Source organism: Convolutriloba macropyga, chromosome 3 (assembly GCF_964194025.1).
Source record: "Convolutriloba macropyga chromosome 3, txConMacr16.3, whole genome shotgun sequence".
NCBI lineage: Eukaryota > Metazoa > Xenacoelomorpha > Acoela > Convolutidae > Convolutriloba > Convolutriloba macropyga.
The window spans coordinates 13,908,350-13,924,212 of NC_134470.1; the positions used below are offsets into that span (position 1 = coordinate 13,908,350).

Below are 15,863 nucleotides of genomic sequence, written 5' to 3' on the forward strand. Positions count from 1 at the left end.
CGACAACCAAATCAAAACGCTAAAAGTGTCAATCAATACGACGAGGAATTCATGGTAGCAACAATTTCCCCTATTCGCGACGCAATTACATCTTTATTTAGTCACGCGAATAAAATTCCTTTCCAAAAGCGGCACATAACCAGTAATTATAAGCAACAAGTAAGCAAGACGCGCGTCCACTTTTGCAAACCTGCTAAAATTAGCACGAATAATTCAAATGCCTCAATTAATCCACTCATTCCTCGAGCACAAGTAAACAATTACAATTTCGAATTCATTTCTAACTTTAATTGCCTTGCAAATCAATTGATTCAAAACACTACTGCATCCGCATCGCAAATCCAGTCAAATAATTTTAATTGTAACTTAGCCGCAAAAGCAGAAAATAAAGTAAACCACATAACAATGTCCGCAAAAGAAGTGCCTCAATCTAACCCCCCAACTCCTACTAATGCTCCCAAAGTAACTTTCCGCACTCAATCAACCCCAATAGCGACAACTAGTACGAGCCCTAACATTCATACCCCAATTTCATCATCACCCGAAGTCCAAGACATTGAATTGTCCAAAGAGGAAATCTTTGAAAATAATTTAAACCAACTTTTTACAAAATCATTCCTAGCCGTCTTAACAAGTAAGGACGCAGTATTAAAGGAAATTAGAGATTGTGTCCTCCAAGACGACGAGAACCGCTGTAAGGAAGTTAGCCCCTATATATATTCGTTTTGGAAGGACCTTCACGTGAGGTCCGGTTGCTTGTGTGTGGAAGAGCGCGTCGCCATACCCAATTCGATAAAGGAAGCGGTACTGGAATCCATCCACATGACCCACCCTGGTAGTTGGGGCATGATTTCACTATCTCAGTATGCATGGTGGCCATATATGCATAGAGAGATCCTAACCAAAGCATCAGATTGCGGTCCGTGTACAGATATTGGTAAGAATTTAAAACCTGTTATACCAAAATCTAAATGGTATCCGCATAAGGCTTGTCAAGAACCAAATGAAGAAATTCAAATTGACTTTGGGGGTCCGATAACAAATGACAAAGATAAAGTTATTTACTTTTTGGCATGTATTGATCGTTATTCAAGGTATCCGACAGCTCGAATTTTTGAACATGCAAATGGGACAAATGTGGTAAAATTTCTCCGCGATTACGCTTATATTCATGGAATCCCGCGAACAATCCGTTTAGATCAAGCCACTTGTTTAGTAGGTAAACAAGTTACAAACTACTGTAATGAAAATAATATTAACATTCTCGACGCGCCAGTCGGAGATCATAGAGCAATTGGATTAGTGGAGCGAATGATACAGACAATTAAACGGCGGTTATCCTGTATGAAAACTGAAAATAAAGATTCATTTTCAACATCTAAAGCAATTAAACTAATAATTTCTGACTTACGAATAACATGAAAGAAAACAACACAGATAACTCCGTTTGAAGCTCATTTTGGTCGTCTGGTGAATACTCCTTTGCGCAATATTAGCACATGTCCATCAAGTTTAAACTTATCATATGAAAAAATTATTAATCACTATTTAGATGCCGATACAGTTCCTGTAGACAAATACCTCGATGATGCTGGATGGGTCAATCCTGAGAGAAGCGATCTGGAAATTGAGACAGCGATGAATAAGGCACAACAAGATGCAGGCTTCCGATACCGTGACTCCGACAATAAGGAATCGCGGTTCATAATCCACCCCAAACTCACGAATCCCATTCCGAGAACGGAAAAGTTATTAAGTGTGAAGCTAGCACGAAAACTGCCAAACAAAAAGAGGGCGAAAAGACAGCTTGCTGGGCTTTACGAAGTTTTAAAACCCGGCTCATTCGTCACTAAATCCTCCCCAACGACAACAATAATTAACGAACCGGGGCGATCGCCAGTTAAAGTCAGAGATAGTGACCTGGCAAAGTTTGGCACCAAAGCTGAAAGATCCACTAATCTCTGGTCGTACGCACAAAGGCGTCCTGCGCCCTATGAGCAAACAACCGAAATAAAGATCGCCAAACACAGCAACGACATTAAAAAGCAAAAGCGAGGGGAAATCAAAATTCGACACCGACATCGAGACACTACTTCAGTTGTTTCCTCTGTCAACTCAAACGTTTCTCGAGCCCTCACCGTACGCAAACCTACAAAACCATAGCCCAAACGACGTCGAAAAGCAGCCTCATTCAACGACAATGATAACGCGACAGTTCAGGAACAACAAGTGATATCAAAAGTACCCGCTCCGCAAATGTCTTCTTCTCAAAACCAGCAGACCCAAGACACACATTCCGACCCGCAAAAACAACAAGGAACCCGAAAGCGAAATTGGCCCCAATTTTACGGCTTCACAGACGCGGATATTCCACCTAATAGTTCTCTGACCTCTACCAGTTCCGGCATACAGAAAAAACGCAAATCGAAAAAAGAGAAGCAAGATGCAGCAAACGCGAATACAGTGGTAGCCATGATTCAAAGTGCGGAACATTCAAGAATCCCCTCTCCCCCAAGTTTCGCCACCAGATTCAAGAGTTAGATATCACGAATATGAACAAGAAAGAGAACTATTTGTTTGGGATGCAGAAAATGAAATTTAAGCTAAAAACTCAGCAAAACTGTCATAAACTACAATCACTTATTTAGTCTTGTTTCCGCTTCTTTAATCTAAATTTAATATTAACCTTGCTTTTAATTTATTACAGTTGCTCTTCAATTGTTAGTCTAAAATTTATTCAAGTATTCGCCCTGCGAATCCATTTATTACTGTGTGTGCGCTTAAATTATTCAGTGTAATGTACTCAGTTTACATGATGAGAATTTTGAAGCGTATTCGCCTTACGATTCCAAAATTATTAAACATTTAGAATTTTATGTGCTGTAATTGTCTGTCAAGTGGTGATAATTTACATTCATTAGCATACACAACCCATGTGCGATTGAAAGTCCTCAGACTTATAAGCCTCGCATATACTTAAATTTTAATCGTTGATTATCCTTAAATTTCACATTTGTAGTACCTCTACAACTTTGAGTTAAGTTATGTTCATCCCACTCGTTTGCATGTTTTGTGTTGATTCTAAAAAATTGTAAATACATTAGAATTTTTTTTTGTCACGAGGGAAATGTGATACATATGGATACCTAAATATATAGGTTGTTTGGTGATCAGTTTGTTTAATCGGTTAAATGTCAGATAAAGAGGATGTTTAAGTCAAAGTTGTACGTTAAGAAAAAATTTAGGTCAAGCTGCTGAATGAACACCAAAATCACACAGGAACAGTGATTTTGCCTTTGTGCATGCCTTTTTGTATGAGAGAGAGTGAGAAAAGTGTGCGTGAAAAGACTTTTGCTACGAGAGATTTTTCCTTTGCGATGTAGAGCGAAATTTAAAATTCAGCTTTCTTTCGTCAGCTGTTCAGCAATTTTTTTTATTTTTGTCAGAGCTTAAGCTTTGATGTGGCAATTTGATCACGCACCAGATGCACAGAGCAAGTTTCTTACTGACAGTTTAACCTTTGCAGCTGAAGTTGTCATTTGTTGCCTTTTTTTCCACGAGTAAGTGTGATCAAATAATAATCACCTACATCACTCAAGATGTTGACTTCTGCCCTTATTAAATGAGTCTAGCATACACTACAAGTGGTATTGTTGAGAGGTCTTCTGAACTATATTATTAATTGCTCTTGACACTGAATTGGAGCAATTTCATTAATTCTGTTGGTTAATTCCTTACAATTCGATTAGAAGTTGTGATTTCATAAATTTTTTAGTTGACGCTTATGTGTTCATGACTTGAACGTGGGTTTTGGTTTTTTAACATCAATTTCCGTTTCTGAACTTTAATGATAAGAATTGATATTTAGAGTTCTCAGTATGTTTCTAGTGTTAATTCGTTAGCCAGTTTTGCTAATATTTAAGAGAAAAAATTCGTTTTGAGAATTTTTGATCCAAAAATAGCCCTTCCTCGCTACTACTAATTAAACTACTTCAACTAGTTCCAAGAATTTTTTTATTGTTTCTTACAGATACGCTGCAATTATTGGTTTTGACAAGCAATCAATTTTTGGTTTTTGTTTTACATGTCCTTGATATTTCTGATATGGGCAATCCTCTTAGAATTTATATTTCTCTTAGACTTTGAAATTTTTTACGGTATTCTGTTTTTTTATGCTATTTTCTGCACTGCAAACTTTTCTTCTCGCTATATTTTTGTTATCGTCATTGTGTTTTTCTCTTCTGAAAAGCGTAACAACAGGTACAGCCTGGAGCGCCTTGTATTATTCAACAGTATTTTTAAAGCTTTTTGATCTCTAAATGTGGAAATCACCAAAGCAGCTGAGAGGACATAAACTCATGGTGGAAGAGGCAGTTCATTTCTATTCTCATAATTAATAATAAGGCTCCAAATCCGCTATCCCGCCACCTCAATTGGCCCTCCCCTGAATGCAGCCCCGTTTCTTACTTTTTGCCCTCTCTTACTAATGCTTAAGCTGGCATACCTAAGACCCAGCTGGCTACTAGCTAAGCTAACTGCTCGCCAATTATTTAAAGGCACTTTGACCGACTTTCGTCGGGTATGGTTATAAAGCTCTTTTATTTGAAGACCTTTGAGTTTGCTATTTCATGTGCAGTTAACGATTTTTTTTGAGCTGCGACTCTTTTCGGTTTTCGGGTTCAACTTTTTATAACTAAAAGTCACAGTGGTTTATTTCAAGGCCATATGTTGGCTATGTTTGAAAATCTGACTCTGAAGAGATCTGGCCATTCAAAATTGGATGTGAATGTTTAATTGCTCTCGAACGATGTTTGAACCTCTAAATGCAAACGTATTGCTCTTTTTAGGCACAATTTGTGCTTGACCGTTTTGACTTTTTGGGTGAGTTTTCCGCTCTTGGGTTTTTTTTTATTTTGCGCAATCTAAATTTCTCTTTCATTCAAAAAAGCCAGCAGCTGAAAACTGTGCCAAAATTGATGTAATTTTCTTCACTCTATTTTTTTAGAGCTTATAGTGATATATAATAAACTCTATTTACGTCATTTGAAGGCCCATAGAGAAGAGACCATTTTGGTGTGACGAGCTCCCCCCTCCCCCCCCCCCACACACACACACACACAATGCTAGCCCACCCCCCCCCCCCCCCGCTCACACACACACACACAATGCTAGTATCCCTAAGCCGCAGCTGCCTCCTACAGGAAATTCGCCCGACGTTAGTCGGTTATGATTGCAGTGGAACTTCTTTGAACTATATGTACTTTAGATGAAATTGATGAGAAGAAGAGCAAAGCGGACGAGGACGAAGAAGCTCCACCTCCGTCTAAGAAAAAGAGCCGAAAAAGATTTGGGCGTAAGGATGCGGATAATAAAGGAAAAGATTAATCTCCATTAGCATACATAGCTGAAAAGTTAAATTTAATAACCTCTCATTGCGATAACAGCAGTTGCATAAATTATCACTGAAATAATTTGTGAACGCCAGATGAATGATGTAATAATCTGGCACATAAAATCCGAAAATCGGCTCTGAATTTAGACGGCTATTTTCCTCGACTATTTTTCGGCCACTGTTGTGATATGGTGGTGAAAACTGAGTGGCGGCTCGAAGTTATTCAACAACTTTTCTTCGCCTCGGAGTTTGATCATTTTCGATGGCGACAGCAAGCGTGTGGCATTATCTATTCTGTTTTGAGCCGAATTTTTATGTTTTTTATAATCATTCGACTATGTTTGTATTGAAACAGTGAAAAAAAATTTGCGAAATTTGATGCAACTGGCCAAAAAGCAAGAAGTTTTTTTCATATTAAGAAACTTAAGATACCTTAGAAGAGTCTTGAAAGGTCAAATTTGGTAAACGTTTATAGTGTGATATTTATTATTATATACAATATTTCTTGAAGCATTTGAGAAATTTTTGCAAAGGTACACATATCAAGTTGTTGTACAATATCTTATACCGATTTGTGTACGCTTTTTCTCTTCTCCCAATTGATAGACATTTCTTACACCTTTAAAAAGACATAAAAATTTTATGTATGGTCCCAATTCATATTATTCAATACAAATCATTATAAGTGTGAAGACAACTCAAGAAAAAGTTATCCACACAAAGTATCGAAAACTAAAACTGTTAAATTGCTCTAAAATGAAGTTGGTAGCGTTTATAACAGTTATGTTGTCTTTTATATGCCCTTTTTTCGCTTAACTGATATTACTTCTGACCCTTTTAACTTTTGATTCTTAAAATTGGGATAAACTGATAGCGCCCAGAAGGCATTAGGTTCTCTAAGAGCTTACTGGACTCTAAATATGCGATTCACCAAAACTGTTTTGGAAACGAATTCATGGTGCGAAGGGTAGTTTTGGCAAATTGGCAAATTGGCAATTTTACATCTTTACCCCACTACTTCACCCTGATCACCTGCATCATCATCCCCCAATACCCGCACCCCACCGCGCTCACCCCAACACCCCCCTTCCATTAAGCTAAAGCTAGCCTCCGGAAACCCTTAAAATGCACCTAGCTACTGCCAAAGCCAACCGCTCGTCTGTCGTTTCAGAGCACATCGCCCAACGTTATTCAGGTATGTTTAACAAAACATAATGAAACATCTCTAAAAAAAAGTGGAACAAATGGGCACCAAATATTAATATTCAATTATTTTGAACACCAAAATGAAACTCAAACGAAGAACACAGAATTATTTTTAAGTCAATTGAAAGATAAATTATTAAAAACCCTATCATAATATCACTTTTGTCTCAAAAAATTTTATTGAAATACTTAGTAACATATTTGGGATCTGTGGAATATAGAGGACAAGTGACAGTCAACTTTGTCACTATAACGCCACCAAAGACTTTTAAATGACGTTTTTGTAAGAAAATTGATGCTACAGTGGTAATAGCTGCCGTCAGTCTCTGAACAGCTATCATTTAGGCGCTGTAATTTTTTTAAGATGTTTTCACTTTCAATCATATGTTTCGTGATTCTAATAGCCGCGAAGCAATAGCGGCTATCATTAAAGACATCGTGTTTTTAACATTTCGAAGAATTTGAATTGTATTGGGGCGCTGTCTTTTTTTTAAGTTCTGTTCACACATTTTCATTATTTTGGAAATGGTTTTCCCAATTCACTCATAGTCCGGTCTAGGTCTAGTTGTTTGTTTAGTAAATGAAAATGCTTGGAATTGTACGTCACGAGTTGTCCTGCTATGTTTTTTTAATTCGTTGTCTCCACTGATCATTCTTGCGACCTGAATTTTTGAAATTGACTTTTTCAATTTCAGTAATTTCTACTGCTTTGCATGAAAATTTGTGTGCGTGATGTCATTTGTTCTGCTTTTAGGTCAAATGCGTGACTAACATCATTGAAAAAATTACTTCTGAACTTGATTAATGAAATTTAATTTTTATGAACAAATACTAGTTGGAGGTCAATAGTGTGCATCTAAGTAGCGCCCAACGTAAATGTCCTAATTATTGAGTATTAGTGTCTTGAGTTTTTGATTTTGAATATTAATTTTGAAAACTTATGTGGGCTCTATGTGGGCGTTTTCCTTATATAGCGTATATGCCTCCTTATATAGCGTAAATGACAGTCTGAACCTAACCAAAAAGTCTAGTAGTCTATTAAAGGACCGGTTGTCCATCTGTCTATCTTTCTTTAGTTGTTTCAATTCATGGAAGGCCACAAGAGTTGCTATCGCGGCTATTTTCCGGCAATCTGCGGCTATGTTCGTTTGTTTTGAAGAAACAACCTTTTCCCTGTGTATGCTGACAACACAATGGCTTTTTAAAATCATTGGAACAGTTTCAAGCAGTTTAGTGAATAAATTCAAGGGCAAAGTAGCAGAATCTAAAGAGACGGGATGAACCTATTAGAAAACCTCATGACACTTTGAAAAAAAGATGACTATCGATTTGCTTCTTTTCTATTTTTGTTTGTTTAAATCCCAAGGACATAAGGGAGTTCAATGGTGGCTATTTGCGGGTAATCTGCGGCTAAATTAAGACTATGTCCAAAATTTGTGCCGGCGTCTTGTCATAATGATGAAAAACCTTGAGGCATAGAGCCAGCGCAATTTATTTTAAAGAACCTATAGAACTTTTAACTCAAGCTTATAAGAGACCTAACGCAATTTTTCAATCCATTGCGCTAGCTTCTGTAAATGGTAAATTTTGTAACTTATTGTAACTTAATACATCCTTCTCTGAATGAACAACTTTTCTAGTAGAATAATACTGACAACAAAATAATACATACTAACTACGGAGTAGAATTCGTTGAAAATATTATCCAGAAATGTAATAGTTGAACAACAAAATTAGAGAAAATATACAATTTGTAAAAAAAAATTGTTAAACTAAAGCGGCATTTTTGAACAGGGCATGCGATCGTTTGTCTTGTTGTAATTGTAACAGTATGCTAATCGGCGATTAACCGCGCACAGAGAAAGAGCCCAAAGAAGTGGAGGAGAAGGAGGCGTCAGTAGCTGACGGACCACCACCCTCCAAAGACGAAGGGGGAGAAGAGTTGGGCAATAAGGATGAGAATGAACCCCCGGATGATCTCTCAGCCGATGGGGATGGAGGAGGAGCAGAGGGGTCTTCTATGCCGGAGAGTGAAGTGGAAGACCCTGCTGCTTTTGAAAGAGAAAAGGACGAGGACCAAGGGAGTATGTTGATATACACTCTCTTACAAATCGCTAGTTTACAGGTCAAACTGTCAATTCAGAAGCAAATTTATGTAAAAGGTTTACCCAGGCAGAGGCCTCGAGTTATTAGATGACCGTGCTCGACCCCAAATTCCTACCAAAAGACTTTAGCTCAACGCCAAAAATTGGCTTCTGGAGTTTTGCCTCAAATTAAAAATGCTGGACTTTTGCTCGACTCAAAATAATAAAACAAAAAATAATTGGATCGAGCTATTTTCAACTTGTGAGTCGAGCAAAAGTCTTTTCACGACTGCATTTCTGTCCCGACAATTTTACGTACAGTATTATTGCTCACTTTTGCTTATAACGTAGTCAACATGTGTGCTCCTTGATATTTTGCTATTCAGAAGAACCACCAAAAAGGTTTTCTTATGAATGGTGTTTTTTTAAAAAATGATAATTCCTAATTTTGGAAGGCATAATAACTGAATGACGCCGCAATTTCATCATGGCTAATGAGAAGAATACCATTTCAATTAAACTACCTAGTTTAATTCAATCAACTAATGTGACAATATAGTCCAGCTGCGATGGAGTCGGCTTCCGAAATCTCAAGCAAAGACTGCAGTGGCACAATGATGTGTGGTCTAGCTCGATTGCTCTTTCTGTATGTAAAGAAGCAGAAAAAAAATCCCGAGAGTGCTAAAAAGCAAATTATGAGAAGGTTTTTTTTGACTCATTAAAAGACCTTGCTCGAGCGATGAATTTTCTTTGGCTAAACTACTTAAATGAAAATTCATTACCCATGAAAAACCATGCGCGGTTCAAAATGCCTATGAAATCAACATGCTTGACTGAAAACGCTTATGAAAACACTTTTACTCAACCCATAAAAACACTATTCCTCGAGTTTAGCACAGTGCTTGACTGCCCAATTTTGTTCAATATTGACACCTACCCCTACTAGACTTTTTAAATCCTTTCATAAGTCGGGGTCTAAACTTGGGCATCATTCTTTCAAGTTTCGTATGTGCACTGGTTCAGGTTCACGATAATTTAAAATTGTTAACGTTTCAGAAAAAGGATTTGTGTACTTAATCCGGATCGATAATCTGAAATTCTAGTTTAATGTAAGAATCATAATAATATTTCATTGTATCTCTTTTTTTCTATGTAACATGCCCAATTAACATCCAATGTTACGGAAATTGCAATATAGAGGAAAGATCAAAGAAGGACCCGTTATCAAAAGGATGGAATTGTATATCTGTTTGATTTCGTAACTTCTTTGGTCCTAATGAGATATAAAAACACTTTTTAGAAGATTGTCCTAATCCAAATTCTCAAGCAATTATTGTAACCGAGTGTGTCTTCTATAACGCAAAATTTCAAATTGACTGTTTCGACTTTTACAGTGACTTTTACGTTATCGACTCTTTAGAGTTTCGAGAGATCTAAGTTGTTCACTTATTCAAAATTTTAAACACTTAAAGTCAAAGGGCGACAGATTACCAAAAACTGAACAAAAAATTTGCCGAAAGTTGATTGTGTTCTATGATAGAGTCTAATTGCATCTTTTGAAGTCTTTCAGCAAAACTATTGAGCGCCATTAGCCAACACCGCCATCCACGGGCTAAGAGGAGTCAAAAAAGTCCAAGCCCATAGTTCGAAAACTTTTTGTTCAAATTTAGTCAGCTATTAATAGCCGCACAGCAATAGTTGGAGGCTATTATTGGCCTTCTCTTGGTTTTTACAATTCAAAGAGTTTCAATTGTATTGGGGCACTGCCATTTTTTAAGATCTGTTCACACATTTTCAATACTTTGAAATTCAGATTGAAGTAGTGATTTTGGTCACGCCGAAACAGGAAGTGTAGCAAAAAAGTGAGCGGTTTTGCGAAATGAAGTCTTTCACTCTATATTTAAATTAGAGTGAAAAACGGTGTTTGAACAAAATTCGTTTCCCGCTAGTGGTTTGTTTGTCCACATGCGGCAATTTCAGCTTGAGGTTTACTGCTTTTTCGATTTTGTGGATCGGGTTTTTTTCTAAATGGCTCACCAATCCATTCGTAGTTCATTCAAGGCCTAGTTTGTTGTTTGAACCAAATTTTCATTTCTTATTAGTGGTTTTTTGTTTACATGCGGCAATTTGACATCGATTTCCTGGTTTTTTAAACTTTTTTGTTCTATTTTTTTGGAAATGGTTTTCGCAACTCACTCGTAATCCGCTCTAGGTCCAGTTTTTTGTTTAGTAAATGACAATTCTTTCAATGACTTTTTTTGTTATATTTTTTTTAATTCGTCGTCTCCAGCGATGATTCTTGCGACCTTCTACTGCTCAATTTCAATGACTTCTATTGCTTTGCAGTTAAAATTTGTGTGCGGGACGTCATTTGTCTGCTTTTAGGTCAGTTGCGTGACTTACCTCATTCAAAAAATGACTTCTGAACTCACTTATGGATCTTTAAGTTTTAGGACCGTTTACTAATTAAAGGTCAATAGTGTGCATCTAAGTAGTGCCAAACTTATATGACCTAATTCCTGAGTATTAGAGTCTTGAGTTTTGGTATCGAATATTAATTTTGAAAAAACTCCATTAGGGTTTTTTCCTTGTAGAGCAAATGTGTCTCATGCCCAAAAAGTCTAGTGGGCTATTAAAAATCTGGTGGTCCATCTCTCAAACTTATTTCTTTAGTTGTTTCAAGTCAGGGTAGGCCACAAGCGTCTATCGCGGCTACTTTCCGGCAATATGCCGGCTATGTTTCTAAATTCATAGTTTTCCCAATCACATCATAGTCAATCTAGACCTAGTTTTTTATTTGAACCAAATTTCTCTTTCTCGCTAGTGGTTTTTTGTTCACATGTGGCATTTTTACATTGATTGTTTACATGTTTTTTATTTTCTTTAATCTGATTTTTTGAAAATGGTTTTCCCAATCCTCTCATAGACCGTTCTAGGCTTAGTTTTTATGTAGTCAATGAAAATCTTTGAATTGTACGTCAGGACTTGTCCTGCGATGTTCTTTTCATTTCGTAGTCAAGATTTTGTTACGACCATATGACGTCATAACGACTTCAAATCTGCTTCTTATTCATTCGTTCATGCAATTTCATCAACTAAATTGAAAGCGCGACGTCATTTTTCACTTTGTCAGTGAATTGAATGACATCTATGGAATTTAAGACATTCGTTTGCGTCTTACTCCTGACTTGCTGATTTTTCTATTTGACATTTATCTTCAATTATTAATTGCACTCAAATGAAACTTAAACCAATCATTGCAAATTTTCCGCCTGACCGTTTCGACGCCCTTAACTTTTCGAGGTTTGCTTAAGGTAAGTTGTTCTCTCACTCATAATTGTTAAATCAGCTAAACTCAATTGTCGGCAGCTAGCTGAAGCTGAATCGCGCTAAAATTGGTTTTATTTTGTCCATTTAACTCTTATTAGGGGCCAATGACCTCTAAAGACTTGAAAACGGGTACTATTGAATCTTTTTGCTGCCCATGTGTTTGTTTGATGTGTCAGAAGCTGCAACTGAGTCCTGTGAAATCAGGAAATCAGTGATCAAGTTGATTAGATTTTATGCGCAATTGGAACTAAAAACTTTATTGAGGAACAAGCAAACAGGATATTTTCTGTAAGAATATCAGTTTTTGACTCTTAGATGAATCTGTGTCATTGTAAACAAACCCGAAAGAAACAGAGAGAAAAAATGACTTGAAGGGCTTGTGCAAGTTGGGAGTTCACCACGCGAAATGGAATTTGAACGTTTATTGTGTCAAAGAATAACGAAAGTTTAGATAGCCATCCATTCTCAATTAACGAAATTTCAAGGTCATAATAATTATGCGATCTTTTCTGTGTGTGCCCCAGTACGTTATGCTCCACCCGTTTACAGAGCACGCCATTAAGTAGTTAATCATTACGTGAAAAATATGGCACGTGCAACTGCAGAGCGGTGCAAATAATATGCACCCAGTAACCTGGAGGGGATGGGGAGGGGAAATGGTTCAAACGGAAAAGATCCATATTATTACCATTATTATATGAAGTCGCGTCTATTAATAGCAACCTCTTTTGTGAACTTAATTATCGTTCTCAGGCGACCTGATCTCTAACAAGAACAACTTTGACCAGAACACAATGATGTCGCGTGGTCTCACTCCAGAGGAGGAGGAACTGGACGATGAAATGCCAAGAGACACGATTGGAGGGCGCGGGTCCAACAATGAGATAACCGCTTTCGACTCTGGAACCAGCAGAGGTGGACTCTCAAAAAGCGCTAAGCCGAAAAAGAGCCACAGGAAGCGCACGAAACCGTCCAAGATAACTGAAGAGCCATAAAGGAAGATTAAAAGGGTGCCAGGCTTTTATCCTTTTCACACCCCCTAGTATTTAACACCAACCTACATCCATTCACTCCTAGGTCTTCCAATTCCGGATTCTGATTTTGGAGTCATTCGCCGAAACATTGAAAACTAGAGATACGTATGGCGGGGCGGTGGGGGGAGGGTAAAATTAAAATTCGGTGTGAAAAGAAGTAGAACATATTTTGCGTCAAGCTAAAAAAACAGAAAATGTTGATTCAATGAGAACTGAACAAAAAAAAGAAAATTGATGTCAAACTAAAAATATGATGATCCAGTAATGAATAGATGCTAATTGGTCTTGACAAAATATAAAAGCAAAATTATAGTTCTCGTGTTGATATTTGTGATGCAAAAAATAACATTGTACCGCTTGATTTGGACTGCTGATCGCTTTATCTTAAATACTTGTTGTCATTATTAATTATATTCAAAATTACTTTCAATATTTTGACATAACTTTAAGTATTGTACGTAGCCGCATATTGATAGCTGGGGTTATCAATGGCCTTCTCTTGGAGTTTTTAGAATCCATAAAATTTGGATTGTATTGGTGCGCTGTCTTTTTCTTAAGATCTGTTCAAACTTTTTTCTATTTTTTGATGTCAATGAGAGGTCAAATTAGAGATGTGATTTTAATCACGCTGTACAAGAAAAAAGAGCAAAATAGCGTAAAGGCTTGAAAAATAATTTTTTTCAAGTTTCATTTAAAGTGAAGTGAGAACTTGGTGTTTGGCCAAGTTTCTAGTTTTTTAATTATTTTTTTCCATGCCAATTTCACTTCTATTTTTGCTCTTTTTCTACCGATAACCATAGCTAATGTTGTCAAATGCTCATACATAAGTTTTAATTATGCATAGTTGTATTTTTTTAAATCATGAACGGACCATTTGTGGTTTGCCAGTTTCTGTAGTTCGTTTGTTGATCATCAATTGACCTCATTGACTAGAATTTCCATAGTTTGATTATTAACAGCCGCGCAGCGATAGCGGGGGCTATTATTGGCCGTCTCTTGGTTTTTTACAATTCAAAGAATTTGAATTGTATTGGGGCGCTGTATTTTTTTTTAAGATCTGTTCATACATTTTCACGACTTTTGAAGTCAAAATGGAGTGGTGATTTTGATCACGCCGAAACAGGAAATGGAGCGAAAAAGCAAGTGGTTTTGCGGCGTGAATTTTTTTTTTGCTCTAAAATTTTAAAATAGAGTGAGAAAACGGTGTTTGAACAAAAATTCGGTTTCTCGGTAGTGGTTTTTTGTTCACATGCGGCAATTTCACTCTGATTTTTACTGTTTTTTCGATTTTTTGGATCGGATTTTTTTCTAAATAATTTTCCCTATCCATTCACAGCTCATTCTGGACCTAGTTTCTTGTTAGAAATAAAATTACATATCTCACTAGTGATTTTTCGTTCTCCCTAGCAGCATTTTGACATTGATTTTCTGTTTTTTTTTGTTTTTTTTCTTCTCATTTTTTTAGAAATGGTTTTTCCAATTCACTCATTGTCCGTTCTAGGTCTAGTTGTTTGTTAAGTCAATGAAAATTCTTTGAATTGTACTTCAGCACTTGTCCTGCTATGTTTTTTATTTCGTAGTTTTGTTACGACCATATGACGTCAAAGCCACTTCAAATCTGCTTTTTGTTCATTCGTTCATGCAATTTCATCTGAAGTGCGCTCGTGACGTCATTTTTGCTCTTAGTGGAGCGAGATTTTTTTGTTCATTCGTGTGATAAATTTTTGGTCACACTTGATTTACCCCACTCTCAAAAATGACTTCCTCACTTTGAAATTGACTTTTATTTACTTCAATTCAAAGAGATAAGGTCAAATGGGTGAGTGTCACTCTAAATGAAAATTATTAGAGAGCAACTAATAGAGGCAGCAATAACTTATACAGATTTTTAATCAGCCTTCAATGTTATACAGATTTTTAATCAGAACATATCAGCCTTCAATGAGAAGACGAATTTTTTGGTCTGTCTTTTTTACTGTTTTTTTTAGACTGTAGATCTACGAAGCTATTGCGGCTATTTTCTGGCAATCTGCCAGCTATGTTTAAGCTTAAATGATTCTAATAGAGTGTTTGAGTTCATATTCAATGGTTTTCGTGACTAGTAATTATTTGCTTTCAAAAACTATAAGCGCATTTGTGAGTTTTGCTAGTAGTTTTTTGTACGTTTTGTTGTCTTCACTCAAATTTATTAATGACAATTCTTAGCAGTTGCTAATGAGGCTTGAGAAAGTTCAATAAATCGTTAATCGTTTTTGTCTAGCGCTTTCTAAAACTTCGTCAGTTTTTCAATCAAATTAGTCAAATGTTCAAGTTTTTGTCACATTTGGTTTTTTATTTGGGTCTTCTCCGTTTGGGCCCCAAGTTTAATGCAATGTGGTTTCATTACCGACGAGCACGTGAAACTTTTTCGAAAACCTGCCTAACTCTTTAAAGTCTCGAGCTCAGTAACTTGGGTTACATAACGTACTGCGGTACACAGAAGGAAAAGATCTTCTCATTGAGTTGTTTAATAAAATGGTCTCATCAATTCCAAGTGTCAATGATGTTATCAATGAGGCGTAAATGAATGTATTTTCAATTGCTCTCAAACCAAGTTTGTAGCAATTATATTAGTCCTGTCGGTCTTTTTTTATGCGACTTTTCGCTTGACCGATTTTTCGTCTGACGCTTTTGACTTTTCGTCCTCAAAAACGGGATAAATAGGTAGCGCCCAGCGGGTAATAAGTGCTCTTAGAGCGTTTCAGCCCTGTTTCAGCTCAAACTGTTTTGGAGACTTATACTTATACTTATGGTGAGAAGGGCGGTCCCCACCCCCAC

General features: G+C 36.7%; 1 protein-coding gene across 1 annotated transcript in view; it reads left to right on the top strand.

Moving 5' to 3' along the window:
• LOC142336880 (uncharacterized) overlaps positions 1 to 13,125 on the top strand; it is a 44,341-nt gene extending 31,216 nt beyond the window's left edge. Inside the window, exons 5-7 of the mRNA XM_075385843.1 lie at positions 5,267 to 5,372; positions 8,456 to 8,682; positions 12,766 to 13,125. Of these exons, the coding sequence (XP_075241958.1) occupies positions 5,267 to 5,372; positions 8,456 to 8,682; positions 12,766 to 13,007 (575 nt within the window). The 3' untranslated portion in view covers positions 13,008 to 13,125. The remainder of the gene's footprint in view (positions 1 to 5,266; positions 5,373 to 8,455; positions 8,683 to 12,765) is intronic.
• Positions 13,126 to 15,863: the final 2,738 nt, after the last annotated feature.